Genomic DNA, 21,485 nt, shown 5'->3' with positions numbered 1-21,485 from the left:
CTCATCCTCTTGACTACTGGCCCTGCTGACCAACTGGGGACACAACTGGGTACTTGGCATCAGGTTTACTGAGCCTGTGGCTTCTTTTCCACACAACTCTTGTCACACACCTATTTTGGCAAACAGACGTGTAGGGATTCTCAGGTTTTCCAACAAGCTCCAACCTGTTCAACAGCACTAGCACTTTAAGTGGAAATGCTTAGGACTGTTCCTCTGATCCCCTGGCACCTCCCTTCCAGACTTTATCTTCCTACTTTGTCATACACCTGTATAAGCTTGAAGACAGTATTAAACCCCTTGTTTCAGTAATACTTGTGTTGGCTCTGTTTTACTCATTGAATTCAAACTGAATCATAGGTTAACCACCACCACCACCACCACTCTACCCCATTTATTATTTTTTAAAAGATGGAGTAGTCAGAAACAGATCTGCTTCTAATGTAAAACACTGTAGGAGGGTCTAGGGCTGTTATTTCTGTTGTTATATCAATTTCATTAAGATATCCAGGGAAGCAACCCAATTTCTTCGTCTATCTTGAGGCTGGGAAAGCAGAGTTAAGCAAGGAAGAATCATTATCTGATGGAAGCCATATCCATCTATTCTGAAGGAAACTTAGGGACTGTGACACTATTTGACCTTGTGGCCAAGGGTTCGAAGTAAAGAGAAATAATTAGCTTTTAACCACTTCTTTCTTTGTTCATAACAACCAAATAGCCTTTTTTCCCCCTCTGTCTGGTTAGGGAATGCACACTTCAGTTGAAACCTGGATGAGGCCTGGGGAGAGTTAAATGGGCTGTTTTTGAGTTGCTCTAGCATGTACAGAAACATATTCTACCATTCTTGACTTCAGTTACCTAGGTTCAAAGGCCCAAAGTGACAGATTATTGTTTCGTTGTGGCCCAGTTTTTGTACATTTCATCTTTGCCACTCTTATTTCTTTTTTTCTTTACCCAAACCTGTTTTGCTCCAACAAATTATTCTCTCTCACCCTCAAATGCCTTCCTTTGAGCCATCTATTTCAGAACCAGTCAGTTGTGTTGAACTGGATTACAATCCCTGGGGTTCTTTTCCTGTTCTGTCTCAACCATGGTCTCAGGATGATGGCTGTAGAGGCTGTGTGGTCATTTCATGATCTTTCATTGTTTTTGGTATGCCCTACATACTTTTTTAACTTCTTTTGTGTCTTTTGGTTTTGAAGAAATTTTTTACACCTGAGACAGTGCTATAGCTCTTTACTGTAAGGCTCCAGGTCACACTTTTAAATGTATTTTCAGCATAAGTAAAATACTTTTGTTCTGTAAACTATAGTAAAATGTCATCAGAAGAAATCAGACTGCAGGAAGAAACTCTAAAACAAGCAACTCATTGTATTACTCTTAAATTTTATTAATGCCTTCAGTTTGTGCATCATTTAAAACAAGATATGTGCTTTAAAAAGCATTCTTATACATAAATAGATCAAGGGATGGTTAAGTAATTTATCCCTAAAACATGCACATCATTTTTATTCAGGTGTGTATAAGAAAGGGAAATAAGCTTTAAGTCTTTTTCTTTGGATTAAAGACATTTGGAAGTTATTATTAAGGAATGCCAAATGTTTTCATGGAACAAATGTGTTTTCCAATAGGAAATGCTGATGTAATTAAAAGGCATTAGTGTTGATAAAGAGGACTGAAAAAACATTTTCACTATACATGTTCACCAGGAAAAGAGTCCCAAGGGGTTGAAAATATGTCAAATAAACGAATCAGCATGAATTGAAAGATATAGATGGAAGAACAGGTAGCAGGTGCCAGATTATGTGACACATAAATATTCAAGGCACATGATTAGGCTAAAAAGGTGACTAGGTTTTACAGACCAATTTGTTCTTTCATTGGGAAAATAGTCAAATGTAATATAATTTCCATTTACTGGCATTTATTGATAAATAAATGCAATTAGATCTACAGCAGCAAATGCTGTCCTTTCAGATACACACCAAAAGTACACACTAGCTAACAGATGCCAGAGTAGCCAAAGCAGTATGATTACACTCCAGTTATTTCACACTGCAGTTACATGGATGTTAGCTAAAATGTCTTGTACTGTTTCTATGTATCATACTGTCTACTCTCAAGTTTCCCAAAAGAATTCTTCAAAACTAGGCAGATTAAAGAACTTACTAAACCACAAAGGATGCTCAAACTACTATTCAACACCAGTCAAACCCAAACCCTGGAGTTGATTGCTGACTATATTCAGTTTGGGCTTTTCCACTGTGGTTCTCTTCCTTTTCTTTGGTGAGCCAGAGGAATGTGTCTCCCCACTCCCTCCACTACCCATTCTATTATCTACACAATTGCCCTAAATACCCACCAAAGAAAAAGGAATACGTAAAAAACCACAACCTTCAACAATATTTAAACCACCGTCTTCTCAAATCAACTGCAATGGAGAAACAGAGACTATCAAGCTCTGTGAGGTTTGTGAATGATCAAAACTTTCTTCCTAAAAGTTAATAATAGGCAGACAAGGATAATTCTGTTTGCTTCTAACAGGCTAGCAAAACGTTCCCCATCTGACTGAGATAAAATGTTTAATACTTTACCTGCTTGGGCTCCTAGAAACACCAACAATTAATTACAATTCCCCAAATAACAACAATTTTCCATGTATTTTATTTTCAAGCACTTAAAACCCTTCAAAATCAAAAGACATTAAGACGAGATGTTAGCAATACTGTCTCTTAAACTTTTGTGTGCACAAAGGTCATCCATAATTTCAGTAGACAGCTCATAAGACAGGTGGTTTCTACCTTGGTGATAGCTTTGTGCAGTTATAAACAAAAATGTATCTATAAGTAGATGACACTAGTTAACAAACCAAAGAAACAAAATGCCTTTTTAAGGCTACTGCTGCAATAAATGGTTCAGTCTGAAGTGCACTGGAATAAACTGGTTGATAGGACAAAGATAAATCTGGAGGCATAGAAGAATATTAAAAAAAGAGAAAGAAGAGGGTTGAAGAGACTGGCAGACACCATCTGTCAGTATTAAAAGGCTTGAATCACACGGATTGCTTTTAACTCTTTGTTCTCTCGTATCCTTGGTTAATGATAACTTTTTTATTTCTTCACACAGCTTGGCCATGTAAATCCACCACAGAGTGGTGACACAATAATATAGATGAATACCTGGGGAGGGGCAGAGAAGGCAATTTTATCTTCTTGAATCCATCATAGGCTCCTAAATAATATATAAAGACTGATGAACAAATATTGGTTCCATTAGAGTAGGAGTTGTGTAATAATACAATATACTAATCAAGTATTTTCAAACACATAAGTGGAATTTAAATGATCTTTTTTGATATAACCCACATCCACTTGAATTCCACTGTTTTCTTTTCTGGTAGGGAAAGCAGTGGGGTTGTTTCTCTTCACTGGGAAGTAGGCAGAATGGAATTATATAAGCAACTCTACTGATAACATCATTGTCATAAAGATCACAGATTAGCATGATTCCCTTAAGTATGATTTTATAATTAAGTATATTTTTAGGTTTTTGCACATGGATTAATTTTTCATTATCAGGATGATTAAAAATATTAAAAAGCATGAGTAGACTCTACATCTATATCACCTATGAGCAAAAATGTTGCCATGAACCTTTCAGTGGATTACAATGATAATTATAATTACCCAATTATAAGTAACACAGCAAAAATACTAGTCCTAATAAAGATGTACTAGCGTTTTAGGACTCAAAAACAGGATACACTGTATGATTCTGTTACGTGAAGTCCTAGAAGAGGCAAAAGTAGTCCACAGCAAAAGAAATCAGAACAATGGTAGCCACTCAGCTGGGGGTGGGGGTTGACTGAGAAAGGACATGAACCGTCTTTCTGGGGATGAAAACACTCTGTATCTTGATAAAAGTATGGGTTACACAAATGTGTGAATCTGTCATTGAACTGTATGCTTAAGATATGTGCATTTTCCTTTAAGTATCTCAATTTTAAAAAGCTTTAAAAATTGAAAAAACAAAAAAGAGGTATTAGCTTTTTAATTATGGTATTATAATTTTAAATTATGATATTCTGCATGGCATATGCTTGCTCAGATTACTACATTCCAAAAATAGATTCATTGTAAAATTTAGGTTCGCATTAAATCAGTCATTTTGTTCTGATTTAAATTGCAACTTTCTAAGATCTTTAAGTGACTGATTTCATTACTCACACACTTAGAAAAAAATACTTTATGAATTACATGCTCCCTACCTAAAGTCAGCAAAGTGTTTTTCCTTACTTCTCTATAAATGTTGGGGGTAGGGGTTATAGAAAATTCTGGTTATTAATAAATAGGCTAAACTACTCAACATATTCACATAAACACAGATATTCCAATTTGATAGAAAGTTGACTCTTTGCCACGGCTAAAATATAAGGATTTTTAAAGCTGAAGTACAATATGTTAGGTGACAACACCTTCTGGTAAAGGGTTGGCAAGTTGGCAAAGTACTCTGCATGTAGTAAGTAATCAATAAATATAATCTGAATTTAATAATAATCTACCTTTATAAATCAATCTAAATTCCTAGACCAAAGAAGGAGGAAGAAGCTAAGCTGAGAAGCCAAGAATGTGCCACCTGAGGATCCTGAACAAGGGAACAATCAAGGCACAATTTCCAGTACAACATTAATAGAGCTATAGCTGCCCTTCTCTGTTAGGCAAGTCCAGCTGTCTAAGGTGGAAGACCTTCAATAGGGGTCAAGGAGAAGTGGAGCTGAGTCAGAGATATCTGCTAGGAGTTAACTTTGGGCATCTGTAAATGAAAAAAGGATGAGGAGGAAATGCTGCTTTGCCCAGACACAAACTACCCCCAAAGCAAAGGATCCCTCCCCCACTCCTTAGAGCAGCAGCTCTCAAGCTTTTGGTTCAGGACTTCTTTACACTCTTAAAAATTAGTGAGGACTCCAAAGACCTCTTGTCTAGAGGTGGGTTATAACTATCAACACTTAACCATATTAGAAATAAAATTTTAAAAATATACCCATTACGTATAAACATAACTAACTACATTTCTGTGAGGTCAGTTTTGTGTGTCAACTTGGGGAGGCTACACTGCACTGGTATCCAATCAAACACTAATCAAGGTGTTGCTGTATTTTGTAGATGTGATTAAAGCTCATAAATCAGTTGACTTTAAGTAAGGCAGATTATCCTACATAATCTGAATAAGCCTGATCCAAGCAGTTAAAAGGCCTTAAGAGTGGAGCCAAGGTTTCCTTGAAGAAGATATTCTGCCTGTATATACAGGTTTGCTCCTGCCCCTCAGGTCCAGCCAGCCCTTCCTGACAGCCTGCTCTGTGGATTTTGGACTTGCCTAGCCAGCTCTTGCCCTTGCAGAAACGAATTCCCTATGATATATCTCTGAATATATATCCAGACAAATTCAAGGAGAGAGTATATTTGTTAACAAGTACAACTTCTATGAAAAAAAAATGTTAAAATAAGAATAATAAAAGTTCTTAGAAATTTAAAGCATGGCTTTAAAAAATAAACATTTAAAAATTAATTTTTAAAAAGAAGAACTGGATAGCAGAATGAACAGAGCTGGAAGAGTTAGCTGAATGATTCACCCAGAATGTGTTGCAAAAAGGAGTTTAAACATATTAAAAAGGTTACCAGACATGCAGGATAGTTCAAAGAGGTCCAATATCTTTTTATATTGGGGTTCCAAAAGGAGGACAGCATACAGACTACATTTTTTTTTGTTTATATTGATGTGGACCATTTTTAAAGTCTTTATTGAATTTGTTACAATATTGCTTCCGTTTTGTGTTTTGGATTTTTTGGCCACGAGGCATGTGGGATCTTAGCTCCCCAACCAGGGATTGAACCTGCACCTGCTGCATTGGAAGGCAAAGTCTTAACCACTGGACCACCAGGGAAGTCCCTAGACTACTTTATATTTATAGACAAGGGTAAGTAAGTAAGTATTAGGAAACTGAACTCACCATGCATTAAAAGAATACTACAGGCTTCCCTGGTGGCGCAGTGGTTGAGAGTCCGCCTGCCGATGTAGGGGACACGGGTTCGTGCCCCGGTCTGGGAAGATCCCACATGCCGCGGAGCGGCTGGGCCCGTGGGCCGTGGCCGCTGAGCCTGCGCGTCCGGAGCCTGTGCTCCGCAACGGGAGAGGCCACAACAGTGAGAGGCCCGCGTACCACAAAAAAAAAAAAAAAAAAGGAATACTACATAATGACCTCTTAGTACTTATCCCAGAAATGAAAGAATAGTTAATTATTAGTGCTTTCATTAATGTCATTCAATATATTATTAAATGTTGTTATATTATCAATTCATTGGGTAGAGAAATACCATTTCTTAAAAAAAACTTTTAGCACTCTAGAAATAAAATGTTCTTTAACTTCACAATAAAAGTGACAAGAATTCATAGTAAATACCACTCATAAATATTAGAAGCATTCCAATTAAAACCAGGAACTAAATAAAGATTCCTACTGATACCACAATTATTCAGCACCGCTTGTAAATGAAATGTGTGTGTGTGTGCGTGTGTGTGTGTGTGTGTGTATAAATAAATGATGAGGTTAAGATTATTAATAGACAGTATCATAATTTATCTATAGCAGGAGTCAACAAACTACAGCCATTGCTTGTGAGCTAAGAATGGTTTTTATATTTTTCAACAGTTGTTTAAAAAAATAATATGTGACAGAGACTGTATGTGAACTGCAAGGCCTAAAATATTTACTATTTGGACCTCACAGAAAGTTTGCTGACTCCTGATCTACAGCACACAGAAGAATCAACTGACAAACTATTACAACTACTAAAAATTATGCAAGGTTGCCAGAAACAAAACAGATGAATTAGAAAAGAGAAAACAGAAACAAAGGAACAGAAAACAGAATTAACTAGAAAACAGAAATATAATTAGAAAATATTCACTCAATTAGAAAATGCAAGTTTAAAAGAGTCCCATTTCAGCAGTGAGAAAACCGTTAAATAATCAGGAATATCTGGAATGCCTTAAACGACTACTTACATATAAGAATTCTCAGTAGGGAAATAGGGTTTAAGTAGGGATGCTATGACACAGTAACTTCATAGGAAAGCTAATCCCTGGTCATGTGTTTCACCATTAAAATTTATATGTAGCTCATTTCAGAGTGCTAATCATTTTTTTTCAGAGTGCTAATCACTGAGAAAGAATTCCAGCACCTAATTTCTTAGAGATTGAAAAATAAAATCATATATTAAAAGGACAAAAACTTACGACTGATATGATGATGATGATGATAGTGAGCTTGAGATTCTTCATACACATGGCTCGGGCAAGATTTCTGCTGGTTGTTTTGAAGGTGACAGACTAGAAAAAAAAAAGCATGAATTGTCTGATCCCTGGCATTGACTACATGATTGATTTGCAATAATACCTGCAAAACTTTTACTTTCATTAAATTCTGTTTCAATGGTTTTTACCCCTTCCCTCTCCACAGGTAGAGACTGGCCATTCATAATCACTAGTTCCACAAAGCAGGACTCTGCCACATATATGGTAAGCAGTATGAGCCCACTGGAAAGGATTCCCTCCTTTTTCTTCTCCACCACAGCAATGCATGTGATGTTGAGCACTAGAAGTAGTTCTTCGTGATAGCAGAAAAGCCTTTTCATCTTCATGCTTCCAATAAGAAAGCATGAGCTAGTTGGCTGCAAACACATTTGCCTATTCTGCCCAGTATAATCCTGGCATTGTGAACCATAAGAACCTGTTCAATTTCCATAGGAAGATATGTATTTACTCGTATGAGGGCCCAAACCCAAAGAACTTCACTCCTTCAGTTATCCATTTTCTGTTGCAGCATCAATTTCTCAATAACTACTGAACGATTCCCACCAGGACACAAGCAGTTTAAAACAAACAAACAAACAAAAATCCCTAAGAGCCCAGCAATTCCACTCCTAGGCATATACCCAACAGAGATATTACATGTATAAGTTCATCTAAAGACATATACAAAAATGTTTCTAACTGCACTATTTGTCTAATCTCAAGACTGGAAACAACCCAAATGCCTACTAAGTGTACTGTATCATAAAGAATTTAACCTTGCCCAAACAGGGATCTGACCTTTGCTCTCAGCTCCTGGGAGGTAACCTTTTCTTTTCTGGGGGCCATGGGCTAGCCAAATAGTAACAATGTGACTTAGTGCAGGGACTACTCACTCTAGAAAGCCCAACTATATGATTTAGGATAGGGGCTCTGGGTCTCTAGAGGAGCTAGAGACTGGAGACTCAGATTAAGCAAGTAGGCAATCAGTCAATCATGCTTATGTAATGAAACCACAATAAAAACTGAAAAATGAAATAACAAGGTCCTACTGTATAGCACAGGGAACTATGTTCAGTATCCTATAATAAGCCATAAAGGAAAAGAATGTGAAAAAGCATATATATATATATATATATATATATATATATATATATATATATATATATATATATATATATATATATATAACTGAATCACTTTACTGTACACCAGAAACTAATGCAACATTGTAAATCAACTATACTTCAATAAAAACAACAACAAAACTGAACAATGAAGCTTGGGCAAGCTTCCTTGTTGTACAATGCTCTGTGTATTTTGTGAAATAAAATTCATATTTTATGGCAAGACAAAAATTTAAACATAAAAATTTTTCTCTGCCCTTTGGCCTCCTCTCTCCCCACAATGTGCACTGTGTATCTGCATTATGCATTGACCAAACCTTCCCCATCAGCAAAAACTCCTGCTCAACCATAAAGACCAACATTCTCCCAGCACCAACAAGACAACTTAAAGATAACATTCCTTCTTGATCTTGTAAGGGGTCACAGTGACACTTAGATCTGGATTGTGTAAGTGTCAATAATATGTCATTTAATGTCCAGTCCTCTGTCTCAAAAGCCTTATAGAACTGTGACTTGACTTCTAACAGGCGGAACAGTTCTCTGAGCTTTCTGAGATTCTCTTCCCTGGTTATAATTCTCAAATTTGGCTCAAATAAAATTTTCCATTTCTTTCTTAGATGGACTGATTAATTCTTTGTTGACAATGTCATCACACATCTATGCTGGGAGAGTAATGAGCCCATGGGGAGAGAACAACAGAAACTGTGGGTTTGTTACCTCTCCAACTCCACCCCATGTGCTGCTTCTTTTGGCTGAGCTTAATCTGTAACCTTTGCCTGTAAAAACCATAACTATAATAGCTTTCATAGAGTTCTGTGAGTCCTTCTAGTGAGTTATCAAACCTTAGAATGGTTTGGGGAATGAACAAACTTGCAGCTGGTGTCAGAATTGAGGGAGGCTTGGGGACTGTGCCCTCTAAATTGTACATAGTTGGTGAACTTCTCAGTTGCCCAAACTCTTTTCAATTACTCACAAACTAAGTCACAATAAAGACTCCAAGAAGGAGGAAGATAATATGAATAAGAAAAAGTAGTGAGCAATGAAACTAATAAACCTAAATACAGTTATGTGATTCAACAGGTTGGGGTGAAGATTTCTCCACAATCCTCAGGTCAGTATTTGAACGCTGATATATCACCTGTTTAAAACCAGTTCAACTATAAAGAACAATTGTTACACCTTACCAAAGCTTCCCTTGGGGATGGGTGGGGGTGGATGTAAGTAGAAAAGAACAAAAAGATATAAAAACCCCTGTGAGAATGACAAGGGCAAGCTGACCAGCCTGATGGCCTCTCCACTTCATGTAGATGGTTTCACTAGCAGCTGATGATGCACTAAAAATGGGCAAAGGACTTGAATAATTTCTCCCAAGAAGATATACAAATTGTCAATAAGCACACGGAAAGATGATCAACATCATTAGTCCTTAGGGAAATGAAAATCAAAACCACAATGACATACCACTTCATACCCACCAGGATGGCTATAAGAAAAATACGGAAAATAACAAGTGCTGGTGAAGATGTGGAAAAACTGGTATCCTTGCACATGTTGGGAATGTAAAATGGTGTGGCAGTTATGAAAAAATGTTTGGTAGTCCCTCAAAAAGCTAAACATAGGATTACCATATGACCCAGTAATTCCACTCCTAGGTAAATACCCAAAGGAACTAAAAGCAGGGACTTGAATGGATACTTGTATGCCAATGTTCATAGCAGAATTATTCACAAGCGCCCAAAGATGGAAATAACTCAGTGGTCCATCAACAGATGAATGGATAAATAAAATGTGGTATATCCCTATAATGGAATATTATTCAGCCATAAAAAGAAATGAAGTCCTGACACATGCTACAACATGGATGAAACTTGAAAATATGATGCAAAGTGAATTAAGCCAGACACAAAAGGACAAATTATTGTAGGATTCCAATTATAGATCTCTAGAATAGGCAAATTCATAGAGACAGAAAGTAGATAAGAGGTTACCAGGGGCTGGGGGGAGTGGGAATGGGAACTTATTGGTTAACAGTTACAGAATTTGTTTGGCATAATGACAAAGTTTTGGACATAGATAGTGATGATGGCTGCACAACACTATGAATGTAATTAATGTCACTGAATTATACACTAAAATGGTTAAAATGGCAAATTTATTATATGTATATATTTCACCACAATTAAAAATTATAATGTAATATGCCAAAACCCATTGAACTGTACACTTTAAATGGGTCAACTGTATGGTCTGTGATTTATTGATCAATAAATAAATAATTAAATAAGGTTGTTAGAAAAACCAAGAGGTGATAAAATGAAACAATTTTTTAAACATTTGAATAAACAAAATAAAAAAGAGGAACAAAGAGGACAGAGCAAATAAAAACCAAAGAGCAACATAGCTTACTGAAACTCAACTCTATCAATATTTATATTACATGTAAGTGGAATAAACATTTCAATTATAAATATACTTTATATATTAAGCAATGTAGAGGAAAGCATGCAAATGTTAAGGAGACACATGAAAGACATAAAAAAGATCAAAATCAAACTTGTAGACATGAAAAATACACAAAATGGGAGTAACAGATTACAAACTGCAGCATAAAAAGATAAGTAAACTTGAAGACACTGTAATAGAAACTATCCTAAATGAAACACAGAAAGAAAAAAGACTGAAAAAAACGAACAGAGCATCAGTGAGTTGTGGGACAACTTCAAGTGCTTTAATGTACACATAACTGGAGTCCTAGAAGGAAAGAAGGACAGAAAAATATTTGAAGAAATAACAGCTGACTGTTTTCATAATTTGATAAAAACTACAAACCCACAGTTCAACAAACCCAGAGCTGAAGAAACATAAAGAAAACTACACCAAAGTATATTATAATCAAATTTCTTAAAACCAATGATAGAAAAATCTTATAAGCACCCAGAGGAAAAAAAGACAAATTATATATGTAAAAACAACAGTGGAATTTTTGTCAGAAAGAAGATAAAAGACAGTGATGAAACATCTTTCAAATATTGAAAGAAAAAAATAATATAGAATTCTATTCTGTGAAAATATCTGTAAGAAAAGGAAGTGAAATAAAGACTTTTCTGATATACAAATACTGAAAGAATTCATTACTAGCAGACCTACACTACAAGAAATGTTAAAAGACATCCTACAGGCAGAAAGAAAATGTCACCAGATGGAAATCTGGATCTACACAAAAGAATGAAGAGTTACGAGAAATATTAACTACATGGATAAATAGAAAAGATGTTTTTCTTATTATTTAAATCTCTTTTGAAGGTTATATGTGTGTATAAAAGTATGACAAAAATAGCACCAAGGCCAGGTAAAAATTGGAGGTATACTATTATAAGGTTCTCATACTATTTGTGAAGTGGGATAATACCACTTGGAGGTAGACTATGATAAGTTAAAGCCTTATACTGTAAACCTTAAAGCAATCACAAAATAACAAAACAGAATAAAAATGGAATTTAAGACATACTCATTAATGGAACAGAAGGCAGAAAAAGAGAGTGAAGGGAACAAAGAACAGATGGTAAAAAAAAAAAAAGGAAACAAATAGTAAAATGGTAGATTTAAAACCTTCCCACAAAGAAAACTCCAGGCTGAGACTGCTTCACTGGTGAATCCTTCCAAACAGCAAAGAAGCAAATAATATCGATACTACCTAAACTCTTTTGGAGGATAGAGAGAGAGAGGTAACACTTCCCAACCTGTTTGATGGGGCCAGTATATCCCTGATACCAAAGCCCAAAAAGAAAAATAAATTATAGACTAACATCCCTCATGAACACAGATACAAAATTTCTGAATAAATCAATAGCAAATCCAGTAAGGTATTATATAAAAAGGATACTGTATCATGATCTTGCAGGAATGCAAGGTTAGTTTAACATTCAGAAACAAATATTAGTTTAGTAAGTTAGGTTCAGTCATATTAACTGATTAAAGGAGAAAAACCATATAATCTTCTCAATATATAGAGAAAAAATATTTGATAAAATTCATGAATAAAACTCTGAAATGAGGAATTGAAGGAACTTCTTTCACCTGATAAAGGGTACCTATTAAAAAATCTACAGCTAACAACATAATTGTGAAAATACTGAATTTTTCCCCATAAGATGTGCTTCATTCAAGAATGTCCAGTCACAACTTGTCTTCACTATTGTGTAGAGGGTTCTAGCCAGTGCAATAATACAAGGAAAAGAAATAAAATGTAAGCACCTACAAAAAAGCTCGTAGAACTAATAAGTGAATTTTGGAAAGTTGAAGGATACAAACCAGGTCAATATACAAAAATTAATTTCATTTCTATATAATTAGCAATAAATATTGGAAAACAAAATTTAAAATAGAATGCAAAAGCATGAAATTCTCAAAGGTATATTTCACAAAATATGTGCAAGACTTGTACACCAAAAACTAAAAAGCACTGGTGAGAAAAATTAAAGAAATCCTATGCAAAAGCAGACATATGTCAAGTTTATGGATAGGAAGACTCAATGCTGTCAAGATTACCAATTCTCCTTAAGTTGACCTATCAGTTAAATGCAATCACAATCAAAGATACAAATTTTTTTTAAGGATGGAAAATAACAAGCTTATTCTGAAACACAAACGGAAATGCAAAGGACCTAAAATGGTGAAGACAGTCCTGGTGAAGAACAGAGTGAAGGACTTAGGGAATTCTATAAAGCTACAGTTAGCAATACAGTGTGGTACTGGCATAAAGACAGACAAAGAGAACAATGTAACAAAATAGAGAATCCAGAATTAAAGCCCCACAGAGGAGGATGGATAAATAGTGGTAGGTAGACTTATACAATGGAATATGTAGTACAAAACAATAAAAAATAATAAATTATTACTACATTCAACAACATGGATGAATCTCATAGGCATACTGGTGAGTGAAAGGGGACAGATGCAAATATATAACATACGTTTCCATTTTTCTATACATTTTAAGAATGGGAAAAACATTATCTAGGGTGATATAAGTCAGAAAAGTTACTTCTGTTGGGGATTATTAACTGGAAGGGGCTTGAGGCTGCCTTCTGAGGTGCTGATAGTGTTTTATATCTTGACCTAGGTGGTGGTTACATGGGTATAAACATATGTAAAAAAATAACTGAGCTGCACACTTATTAAAAGTAGTACATTTACTGCACTTTATTGTATTTGTTATTCCTCCATAAAAAGAGGCAGCAGTTAATGAGTACCTTTTGTTAATCTGGGTGATGTAGTCAACAAAGTTAAGAAAGCTTTTTTTGGAAAGTGCAGACTATACTAGTACTGGTCAAACACAGGCCACTCCAGCTAAATAAGGTCATCTTCAGGGACTAAGGATACCTAAGAGATAGACTGGAAGTACAAAAAAACTTGTCATCAGATCTATAATCAGACACCTGTCTCTCCTTGTCCCCAAGCAACAGTTTACAAAGTGAGCCATTATAGAACCCTGGTGTCTTAACTTCCTGTATGGTGCTACTCTTCCTCCAATTTCCATGTACTTTGGTGAAAAAACTATTATCCTCCTAAGACCTACCGTTAATAGATGTCTCTGTAAAACTAACAATAACAATAAACCTTTAAATAGCTCTTACTATGTATCAGACACTGTGTTAGGGATTTTGCATGCATTGTGTGCTTTAACCCTCAAAACACTATGAAGAAGATTCATCTTCATTTTACAGATGATGATGACTGAGGCATAGAGAGTTTAAGTAACTTGCCTAAGGTCACACAACTAGTGAGTGACAGAGCTGGGATTCAATCCCAGGCAACCAGACTCTAGAGCTTGTGCTCTTAACCACTACAATCTACCTGTCAGTAAGAATGAACAAGATCACTCACTGATATCTGTTTCAAGGGGTAAATTTCTACTCTTCATGTAAATTTGTAATTGTATAGACCCAAATTGTAACTGATCTCTGCCCTCCTTCTATTCACTGTATATGTATCATCTTCCCTGAAAACTTCCATCCACCAACCAGATGGAAAATGCAGAGACACACGTAATTGTAGCATAAGTAGGTTACAGGGACACATCCTTCCCTATCAATCTCTGCCTCTTGCTTAATACAAGAAAAGCTCAAGCTGTCACGGTAAGCAAGAAAGTGACTGAACTGTCTGATTTTTAGGATCCACAATGGGTCACAACTGGCCCGCACTTTTGTTTTGTGTTTTACGAATATACAGAGAACAGACTGGTATATGTAGCTAAGGTGCTAAATTATGTAGGCATCAATCCAAAGCTTTAAAAAATTGTTTCTTTATATTGAGTATGTTTTCCAAGTGAAAGCTTCCTTAATGGCTATTAATTGGTTATGGCTTTTTTCTATGCCTCATTGATATCCTCATGATCACAATGTAGTCACATAATGGGGGTTAGAATGGAAAAAAAACCCCACTAAAGTATTGAATTTAAGACATTTCCCTATTATATTAGCCAGCAACCACGGTTTCTCTAGTTTACACCCTGGAAAAATATTACCATACCCCATACTTACCGAATCCACGAGATTTTCTGTTTTATCTATCAATAATTCCAATCTTTCGCCTCGCTGAGCTACCAGATCTGAAAATGTTGGAAAAACAAAAAATATCATGTTTATATTACAAATCTACTAATTTTGCCTTTAAGCCAAATCTGATTTTAATTATTGTTGGTATTCTTGACAACTCATATTTACTATGGAAGCACTTATATCTTTAAGTAATGAAAGACTTTAGTAAAGCTTATCAACTAAAGTAGGTGTTGTCAGTTTTTTTGTAAAGGGCCAGACACTAAATATTTTAGGCTTTGTGGGCCAAATGGTCTCAATTGCAATTACTGAACTCTGTCAGCCATAAACAATAAACGAATGGGCATGACTGTGTTCCAATGAAACTTTATTTAGAAAAAGAGGCCAGATTTGATCCAAGGGCTGTAGTTTGCAAACACCTGAATTAAGGGTATGATCTGAGAGTAAAAACCAAAAAAGAACCTTCAAAATAAATGAGAGTTGGACATTTCCAGAACTGCAGTGTGAGGAGCTCCACAGAGCCTCTCTCCAATAAAACCACCATAACTGGTAAAAATTATAAAAACAAACAAAAACAAGTTAAAGTCTCTGAAAACTGTGAATGTCCTAAGGGCATACAGCAAATGAAGAAACACTTACACAAGAAAATCAATGAATTCTTAGTAAGAAAAGTGAGAGTCTATGGTATTTGAGACATGATCTACTCCATGCTTCAGTTCAGTGAGATGGAAGCTCTACTCCTGGCAAATAAAGCCTGGGAGCGCTCTTTCCCCTCAGGTCCCATTCAAAGGCTATGCTTTGCCCCCAGGAGGAGCAACTCATCAGCATTTCTCCTCCTACCTCACCCCATCCCCAGGTCCATAAGGCAGAAGCTCTATTCTAGCATGGCATGACTGGTAGGTGTGAGGCTTCCTCCATCTACCTAGCCCCCATGCACAGGGCAGAAGCTCTACCGCAGGTGGAGGCCAAGAATAGTGGGCTCTGAGTGCCCCTGCCCTGACGTAACTCATAGAGTAGAGGTTCCATACTGGGAGAGGCAAGCCAAGAAAACCAGGGTTACCCAGCACTCCACTGGTAGGGCAAGGGTGTCACTCCAAGAGAAGCAGTCCACTGTCCCTATCCATAGCTCCAGAACAGTGGTTCATAGATTGTTCCCAGGGGGAAAGGCAGGACTTAAGAACAGAGAGCTTTCCTAAGAGAACAGACTTTATTTGGAACAGAGTATGGGGAAGTTCAAGCCTAAGGGTGCTGTCAAAAACAATGGAGATTTGAGAGATGAGCAGTTACAGGAAGCTGGGAGCTTCATGAGAATAACAAGCTAAACCATGTGACAGCTAGAAGTTTAACAGAGTACCTGGGGGAAGAGTCAGCTAAGAAGAACCCTCCTGAGGTCCGAACAAATACCTAAGACTGGCCTCAAACACAAGGGAACCCAAATCTAATTAGATCACTGGAGGACTTTATGTATGGGAAACTGTCAGAAAAATAAAAATGGAACAATTAGTCTGCAATTAGTGGAGGCTAACAGCTGGGTGAGGTACCACAGAGGCAGGCTTAATAGGGAGATTAGGAAAAGAAACAAGAAAGCTGTGTCATTCCAGGGTGACTGTGTGCATGCCCAAGGCTGTTCCCTCTGAGAGGTGACATTAGAGGCTGCACACTGTGGGAGAAATAGACTTCAAAGAAAAAGTGCAGCCAAGTCACTAAACAAGTAAACCAGCAAACAATACACCCTAGGGGTTGGGAATCAGTACCCAGAATTGCTACATTATTGAAAATGTCCAATTTTCAAAAAAAGTTATGATATGAAAAGAAACAGGAAAGTGTGATCCATACACAGGAAAAAGAGCAGAAATTAGAAACTTGCTTTGGGGAGGGGGAGCTCAGCTGCTTCACTCAACAATGAAATGAAATTAGAAATCAATAACAAGGAAAACTTATGGGATTAAGTAAAAGCAGTGAATAGAAGGAAATTTATAGCAGCAAACACCTACATTACAGAGAAGAAAAATGTTATAGACTGAATTGAGTCCCCACAAATTCATATATTGAATCCCTAACCCCTAATGTGATAGTACTTGGAGATGGGGCCTTTGGGAGATCATTAGATTTAGATGAGGCCATGAAGGCTTATGATGGGATTAGTGGCCTTATAAGAAGAAACACCAGAGAGCTTGCTCCCTGTCTTACTTCCAGCCATGTGAGGACACAGTGATAAGGCACCATCTGCAAGCTGGGAAGAGAGTTCCCATCAGAGCCCAACCATACAGGCACCCTGACCTTAGAATTCCAGCCTCCAGAACTGTGAGAAAATCAATTTCTGTTGTTTAAGCCACCCAGTCTATAGTAATTTTTTATAGTACTCTAAGTTGACTAAGACAAAAGATCCCAAATTAATAACCTACTGTTCTATCTTAAGGAACTGGAAAAAGAAGAACAAACTAAATCCAAAGCTAACAGAGGGAAGTAGATAATAAACATTAGAGCAGAAAAAATATATAGATCATAAAAGAAAAATAGAGAAAATCAATGAAACCAAAAGTAGGTTTGAAAAGATCAACAAAATTGACAAATATTTGCATAAACAGACCAAAAAAAGAGAGAATACTCAAATTACTAAAATAATAACTATCAAATTCATAGAAATGAAAGGGATCCTAAGAGAATACTATGAACAAGAGTATGTCAACATATTAGATAAATGAAATGGATAAATTCCTAGAAAGACACAAACCACCAAAACAGACTCAAGAAGAAACAGAATATCTGAATAGAGCTACAACAAATAAAGAGATTGAATCAGTAATTTTTAAACTTTGCAGAAAGAAAAGCACAAGCACAGATGGCTTCAAGGGTGAATTCTACCAAACATTTCAAGAAGAATTAATACCAATTTTTTACAAATTCTTTTAAAAATAGAAGAGGAGGGAATACTTGCAACTCATCCTATAAGGTCAGTATTACTCTGGTATCAAAACCAGATAAAGGTATCACAAGAAAATAATAGATCAATATCTCTTATGAATAAAGACATAAGAAGTCCTCAGTAAAGTACTGGCAAAATGAATCCAGCAATATATAAAAAGGATTATACACCATGATGAAGTGGCATTTGTTTCAGAAATGCAAGGTTGATTTAGTATTCAAAAGTCAATTATTGTAATGTTTTAATAAAATAAAGGACAAAAACCAATATGATCATTTCAATAGATACAAAAAAGGACTTGACAAAAACCAACACCTTTACATGATAACTCAACAAACAAGAAATAGAAGGGAACTTCCTGAACCTGACAAATGGCACCTATGAAAGAACCACAGCTAACATCATACGTAACTGTGAAAGTCTTCCTAAGATCAGGAATAAGACAAGGATGTCCACTCTTGCTACTTTCATTCAACACTGTACCAGAGGTTCTAGCCAGGGCAATTAGGCAGGAGAAAGAAATGAAAGTTATCCAGATTGGAAAGGAAGAATTAAAACTCTACTTTCAGATGGTATGATCCTATATATATAAAATCATATGGAACTATTAAATGAGTTCAACAAGATTGTACAAGATCAAAATACAAAAACCAACTGTATTTCTATACATGAGCAATGAAAAATCCAAGAAAAAAAGAGAAAAATTCAATTTACAATAGCATAAAAAAATGGGAACAAGGCAAGAAAGATGTTGGAAGAGAGATACTATTAAAAAGAAATTATTCTGGCACTTGTCAAAAATGGTAAGAAAGACTTTATTCAAGACTATTGCAATAGGGGTCAAGATTATTGGAATAGGGGAGAGAGACTGAGCTCAACTCTGAATATAACAAGGACAAGTGATGTCAGCATCATAGTGGCATAAGATATTCCTTTCTGTCCCCCCTTTTAAACAACTAGTTAGGCATCCATCCATGAACAAAAGTCCCTCTGTTAGAGTTCTGGGATCCAGATATGCCAAGGGACCTGGGAGGAGTCTCATCCACCTGTGCATCAGTAATAGGCAGAAAGACCATTGTATGAGCTGTGGAATCAGCAGGACCGGTGAACCTGCCCCAGTCCCTCTTGGCCATGGTTGGGCTGGGGAAAACCTGAAGAGTACTGACTTGAGCAGGCACCCAAGGACAAAAGAGAGTTTGTATAACTCCAGCCTTGCTGAGGGGAGATTCCAGCATGCTACTGGAGCAAAACAAAACAAAACAAATTTGAGGCTGGGACCTCCATGACTGGGGGAAGGGGGAAGGGAAGAAATCAGGAAAGAAGCAGGTAAGAATATCAATATTAAAGGGATATAGTTCCTGATGACTGTGTTCAAGACTTCAGTGGAAAGTCCATCCGTGAGCTTCTGGGAAACCCTCACCCGATGATCCCCTCACCAGTCCCACAGTCACCCCCAATGCCCAGAGGGCAAGACTCACACCTCCCCCCACTCTCCGGCCAGCTCCTTATATGTGCTCCTGAGTTCAGTGGCAAGAGCAAGCTCTAACAAAAGAAGTGCTCTCAAAGTACCTGACCAGGGTCTATGTGAAAGGGAGAAACCAAAAACTTGAACTGTAGTGCTACCTTCTGAAAAACAAAAGAGAGGTTTCTAGCAGACATCCTGGTGAGCTGTAAGACCAGACAAGACATAAAAGAATAATTATGCCACAAGAGGGAGCAAGAAGCATGGAGCAGGTATATCCACACAAGGTCAGAGAAAACCCCCGATGTAACAGGACGTACGAACAATATTTCCCACCTGAAAGCAATTAGCAAAGTTTTGAGGAAGTGTCTGCTACTTCATGTGTGAAAGCAGTGACACAAAACTCCAAGGAACATGAAGAATCAAGGAAACATGATATCACCAAAAGGTAATAATCAGCGCTTCCCTGGTGGCGCAGTGGTTGAGAGTCCGCCTGCCGATGCGGGGGACGCGGGTTCGTGCCCCGGTCTGGGAGGATCCCACATGCCACGAAGCAGCTGGGCCCGTGAGCCATGGCCGCTGAGCCTGCACGTCCGGAGCCTGTGCTCCGCAACGGAAGAGGCCACAACAGTGAGAGGCCCGCGTACCGCAAAAAAAAAAAAAAAAAAAAGGTAACAATCATTCACCAATAACCAAAGACATGAAATTTTAGGATCTAGCTGATAAAGAATTCAAAATAGCAGGTTTTTGTTTGTTTTTTTATTTATTTATTTTTAGCTGTGTTGGGTCTTCGTTTCTGTGTGTGGGCTTTCTCTAGTTGCGGCGAGCAGGGGCCACTCTTCATCGTGGTGCACGGGCCTCTCACTGTCACGGAGCACAAGCTCCAGACGCGCAGGCTCAGTAGTTGTGGCTCACGGGCCTAGTTGCTCCACAGCATGTGGGATCTTCCCAGACCAGGGCTCAAACCTGTGTCCCCTGCATTGGCAGGAAGATTCTCAACCACTGCTGCCAACAGGGAAGCCCAAAATAGCAGTTTTGAGGAAACCAAAAGAGCAGCAAGAAAACACAGAAAGACAATTCAACATCAGGAAAACAGTACATGAACAAAATCTGAAATTTAATAAAGAGATATAAATTATGGAAAATAACCAAACAGAAATTCTGGAGCTGAAGAATTCAATGAGTAAAATGAAAAATGCAATAGAGAGCATCTATCTCAGAGTAGACTGAGTGGAAGATAGATTAAATGAGCTAAAGGATAGGAAATTTGAAATCAGAGGATAACGAAGAAAAAATAATGAAAAAGAGTGATTTAGAAAGCCTATGTGATCTATAGGACTCCATCAAACATACAAATATTATAATAACTGGGGTTCCAGAGGAAAAGAGAGGGATAAAAGGCAGAAAAGTTATTAAAGATATAATAGCTGAGAACTTCCCAAACTCAAGGAAAGACTGGGACATCCAAATTCATGATGCTAATCACCCTATTATCTCAATGCAAAAAGACCTTCTTAAGATAAATTACAATGAACCTGTCAAAAATCAAAGAGAAATTCCTAAAAGCAGCCAGAGGAAAAAGATTGTGACCTACAAAAGAACCCCCATTAGGTTATCAGCAGTTTTCTCAGCAGAAACCCTATGTGCCAGGAGAGAGTGGAATGACATATTCAAAATGTTGAAAGAAAAAAACTGTCAGCCAAGAATACTCTATATGGAAAAGTTATCCTTCAGATATGAAGGAGAAATAAAGATGTTCCCAGACAAACATAAGCTGAGGGATTTCATCACCACCAGACCTGCAATGCAAGAAATGCTGAATGGCAAAGACTCTAATTAGTGAAATGAAAACATATGAAAGTATATAATACACTGGTAAAGGTGAGCATGCAGATTCAGAACACTCTGATTCTGTAATAGGTTGGTGTGTTAGACACAACTACAGTATAAAGGTTAAAGCAAAAGAGTATTAAAAATAGCTACAGCTACTGGAGAGGAGTCAAGATGGTGGAATAGGAGGACGTGGAATTTGCCACTCCTCACAAGTACATCAAGAATACATCTACAAC

At 37.0% G+C, this 21,485-nt stretch overlaps 1 protein-coding gene across 1 annotated transcript in view; it reads right to left on the bottom strand.

The window, feature by feature from the left end:
* Positions 1-1,366: 1,366 nt before the first annotated feature.
* The window catches only part of VAMP7 (vesicle associated membrane protein 7), a 67,422-nt gene continuing 47,303 nt past the window's right edge, over positions 1,367-21,485 (bottom strand). Inside the window, exons 6-8 of the mRNA XM_082681315.1 lie at positions 15,014-15,081; positions 7,291-7,383; positions 1,367-3,176 (exon numbers count right to left, since the gene is read on the bottom strand). Coding sequence (XP_082537441.1) covers positions 3,108-3,176; positions 7,291-7,383; positions 15,014-15,081 — 230 coding nt within the window. The 3' untranslated portion in view covers positions 1,367-3,107. The remainder of the gene's footprint in view (positions 3,177-7,290; positions 7,384-15,013; positions 15,082-21,485) is intronic.

The sequence above is a fragment of the Grampus griseus genome (assembly GCF_964374135.1).
Source record: "Grampus griseus genome assembly, chromosome: X".
Taxonomy (NCBI): domain Eukaryota; kingdom Metazoa; phylum Chordata; class Mammalia; order Artiodactyla; family Delphinidae; genus Grampus; species Grampus griseus.
Note: the sequence above shows the minus strand (reverse complement) of the source record. Positions and strands in the feature narration are given on the sequence as shown.